This window comes from Pterocles gutturalis, unplaced genomic scaffold (genome assembly GCF_000699245.1).
Source record: "Pterocles gutturalis isolate BGI_N339 unplaced genomic scaffold, ASM69924v1 scaffold49524, whole genome shotgun sequence".
Taxonomy (NCBI): Eukaryota; Metazoa; Chordata; class Aves; order Pterocliformes; family Pteroclidae; genus Pterocles; species Pterocles gutturalis.
The window spans coordinates 1-4373 of NW_010132538.1; the positions used below are offsets into that span (position 1 = coordinate 1).

The 4373-nt window shown below is 45.5% G+C and overlaps 1 protein-coding gene across 1 annotated transcript; it reads left to right on the top strand.

The window, feature by feature from the left end:
* Positions 1–128: 128 nt before the first annotated feature.
* Positions 129–3553, top strand: LOC104467214 (STAGA complex 65 subunit gamma-like; the record flags this gene model as incomplete). The annotated part of the gene is made up of 2 exons (XM_010080913.1): positions 129–366; positions 3291–3553. Coding segments are annotated over 2 exons (501 nt in total), but the record flags the coding sequence as incomplete, so codon positions are not given.
* Positions 3554–4373: the final 820 nt, after the last annotated feature.

Genomic DNA, 4373 nt, shown 5'->3' on the forward strand with positions numbered 1-4373 from the left:
TAATAAATATTATTTATTATAAATAAATATTCTGGGAACAGAGCGCGCTGCGATGTCATTGCCATCAGAGTCTCTGAAGTCCCTCTGACCTTTCTGGCCTCTTTTTCACCCCTTCTGGTCTTTGACAGGTGAGCAAGCAGCTCTCTGAAGAGTACGAGAGGATTGTGAACCCTGAGAAGGCAGCAGAAGACACAAAGCCCGTGAAGATTAAGGAGGAACCTGTTAGTGATATTACTTTCCCCATCAGTGAGGAGCTGGAAGGAGATCTGGCTTCTGGCGACCAGTCTTTGCCCGTTGGAGTCCTTGGAGCTCAAAGCGAGCGCTTCTCTGCCAACTTGGAAGTAGAAGCTTCCCCACAGACTTCAGGTAGGGGTTTCTTGCTCCTGCTGGAAACAGTCTGTCAGCTGTTCCGTGTGATCTTGTTTCCATTTTGAACAGCAGATCCCAATGTGAGGAAGGGGAGGAAGAAAAAAAACCTGTAGGTTTTAATAAAAAGATTTGGATGGGAGAGATACCCTCGCTTGCTTTCTAAATACAAACCCAAAGAATCAAAGGTATCAATTAAGAGGATTTGTTAAATAAAATATTTGCTAAAAAATATATTTGTGAAATATTTGCTTCATTCATGGGCCCTGTAGAACACAAAATGCTTTTTATGGTGTTCATTTTTAGGGGATTGTTAAAGTTCTTGCCTTTGTTGTTGGTGTGAGGTAGGTTGTTTTTCCACAGTGATGGTGCATGGGCTTTATTGCTCTTTTCTGAACTAGGGTGGTTGCTGCAGGTGGCAGTACCCTGGGGTTTTTTCCCTTTGTCTGATGTAACAAAGACAAAAACAACTTCTGGGTTTGTATATATTTTAGTTTAGAAGAGACGAGAGTTTTATCCTTGTTTCTAGTAAGGTGAGTACTGGATATTTTATTTTTCCTTTTTTTTTTTCTTCCCTGGTAGTTTTGGATTCTCCTCCAGAGATTCACGTTACTGAGAAGTTGAAGGCCATGTTTCTGTGACTGGAGCACTTAAAAATCTGGTTAAAAAACAGTGAAGTCTGTCCTCCTGTTAACCCTAAACTAAGTAGCATCTATAGAGATGTTAGAGCATACCTCTGAGTCCATTAGGGGTTTTTTTTTTTTAAATAGCACATCCTGCTGAGTTTTAAAAAAGCACAGATCCATCTGATGTGTTTCTGGAAGCTCGTGTTTTCGATAGTACCTCTGAAATGTGAAGTGCCTGTGTTTTAGTGGGAGACGGAACAGCAGACTCCTCTGGCCCATCTGGGGCTGCGAGTGATTCATCGGGAAAGCTTTGCATTAGCATCTACCACTCGAGACCCGGAGGTTAGCGTGCTAGCGGGATATTAAATGCCTCTTGCCTCTCCGATACCAAATTGATGTTTTCTAATTAAGAATACAAGTGCTCTGTTCCTCCCTGAAAATCTCTTCACTTCACAAGGGCCTTTGGAAATCTCAGCGCTGTGAGAAGTCCCAGTCTGGAGCTGGGCAGGCTGGAGAGCCCAATATAAAAAAAAATTAGGACACCACCATCTGGAAAATACAAGTGTGAGGGCCACAGGGAGGGCAGCAAGGCTTCAGTGTCTGAGGGCACAGCTCTAGCTACGGCTTTCCGTGTTCCGTTTGTTCCTGTTGACGCCTGCTGTGGTTGTGGGCTCCTACAGCGTTGCCGTTGGGGAAATGGAGGTAAAACTGGGGACCTTGCTCCTCCACACAGCTTATTGGTAAAGTAGCTTGAAGTTAAAGAGCTTTGAATATGAAACATCCCCTGTCGATTCCTTAAGAATCCTTTAGCCATCAGTGGCAGTGGCGGGTGATGGAGGTGACAGGAGCAAGGTGAGCAGTGCCGTGATGAAGGAAGGACACAGTCGGTTCAGTGAGCATCTTTGATTGTTGTGTAGAGCGGAGCTGCAGCTCTGTCACTGCTACTGTTTGAGTGGTGTGTCCCTCAGGAACACTGTTACTCATCATGAACATAACAAGGACTTTCATGAAGGCACCTGGACACCAGCCAGCGCTTTCGTTCTGGCTTGCTGTCTCTAAAACAGGCTGCGTTATTCTCCTGAGCCCTGGTTTGTGGAACCCAGGCTGGGGAAGAGGTTCCCGACTCCTTTGTAAGGGAGAATTCACATTGCAAACATGGTGGCAGATTCGTTCTCTGTGCAATTGCTGGTAATCACGGACTGTCGTTAGTAGTGTATTGATACCAGGGAATAGTAAGTAGTGGGCTTGGCTCGGTGCAAGAGGGTTGGTTGTGCTTTCAAAGTGTACCCAAGCTCCTTGAGACACAAAGTTTGGAGAACTTACTAAATAAGTTTCTTTTTTTTTTTTTTTTTTTTTTTTTTTTTTTTCCTTTCATGTGAATTTAACCCCACACAAGATTTAAAAGTGAGAAGATTTCAGGCTTTCTTCAGTTCTGGGCTGTGATGCCCATCTCAGCAAGGGGTCCAATTAGTGTATTTTTAATAAGTTTTTTGTCTCTCTTAAAACTGTAAATAAGCAGAAGTAGTGCAGTCTATAATTACTGCTCTTGGGGAGAAAAACATGTGCTGTTATCAAGAAATATGTTTCTGTAATCGTGTACAGAAAATCCTCAATCTGCTCAGTTTGCACAGTAGTCCAAAATTTTTAAAAAGGGCAGGGGAGGGAGCTGTTTCCCAGCAGGGTGTCTGCAGGTTTGAGCCAGGAGGGTTTCTTTCCGTTCTGTTGGAGGATGGGATGAGCCTGAGTGCTGAGCACAGGGAGGCAGGCAGTTGGGTGGCTGATGGCAGCTCTGATGTCCCCATTTCAGTGCTGGCAGTGGCATTTGAGACTGTTCATCTCCCTCCACTGCAAGGACCTCATCATCACAGTGACTTCTGGGCTGCCTCTGGTCCTGCGTGTGCAGGGTCCAGTCCGTGTGCTGCTGGTGTGCCCATTGCTGCTGGGACACTCCTGCAGAGTGATGTGGACTCCTTGAGTTGTTGTTTCTTGTGGAGAAAACCATGCGGATGGTTGCTGTGAAAGGATAGTGTGGTTTTTTTAGAGTGGCAATTACCAGGCTGTTAAAAAAAAAAAAAAGCCAACAATTTTTTTTTTTAATTGCTTCACACTGGTTCATGTGTTTGGTTTGGGTTTTTTTTGGCCCCCCAGCCTAGTTTACCTGTAGCTTTGCTTTTGCTCTTTTTTACCAGTGCTCTGTCCCTTGCATCTGCACGCCCTTCGTAATTTGTCTTTTTTCTTCACGCCCTTCGTAATTTGTCTTTTTTCTTAATTCCTGCCGTATGCTTTTTCTTCCTCTAGGGGCTGAGGTGAACGCTTCCCCGCTCTGGAACTTGGCACAGGTGAAAATGGAACCACAGGAAAACGAGGAGGCCAATGTCCACGGCCATGGGGTCCTGGGCAGCGATGTCTTTGAGGAGCCGATGTCAGGCATGAGTGAAGCTGGGATGCCACAGAGCCCCAATGGCTCCGAGAGCAGCTATGGTTCTCATTCTGCTGACAGTCTGATGGGATCCTCGCCTGTCTTCAACCAGCGTTGCAAGAAAAAGATGAAGAAGATGTGAGAAGGGACAGTCTTTTTATTTAATCCTGATAGCGTGTAGTAGACTTGAAAGAAACGAAGAGAACACCATGATGGCTATGATTCAAAAACAGGGCAGGTCCTGGTGTACGAGGGACCTTGTATAAGATTATTACGAGATGTTTGTAGTGCACTTCAGCTCCCCTCTTCGCTGGCTCCATCCTGACTCACGAGGTTGAAGATCACCCTGTACATTCGATGGTGTCATGGTTTGCTTTGGCATGTTCATGAGGAGGTTACCAGTGGAAAGGAGTTGTGAGGAGATTTACTAAGGCGTAGAATCATTGAATAATTGGGTTGAAGGGACGTTTTGAGGTCTCTAGTCTCTTGTCCAGCCCCCTGCTTGAAGGAGAGTCCAGGGCCTTGTCCAGTTGAGTTTTGAGTATCTCCAAGGATGGTGATGCCAAACCTCTTTGGGTGTTTTCCTGTGTTTGATTTCCCTCATAATAAGTAAGAAAAAATATATTCTTGCATCAGGTTGGAATTTCCAATGTTCCGACTTGTGTTCATTGCCTCTGTTCTATCCTTGTTCACCACCGAGAAGAGTCTGACTCTGTCTTCCCTAACCTGCCCATTGAGTGGTTGTGTATGATGAGATCTCTCTTTAGCCTTTTCTCTTCTTAAATCTGGAGAAACCAAGCTCCCTGAGCCTCTCCTCGTACATCCTGTGCTCCAGCCCCCTAGCCAGCTTTGTGGCCTCCCACTGGGATTGCTGCGGCACCCTTCGTGTAAGGTGGGGCACAGAAGAGGAGGCAGTCCTCCAGATGCGGTCTCACAAGCACTTAATAGAAATAATAACTGCA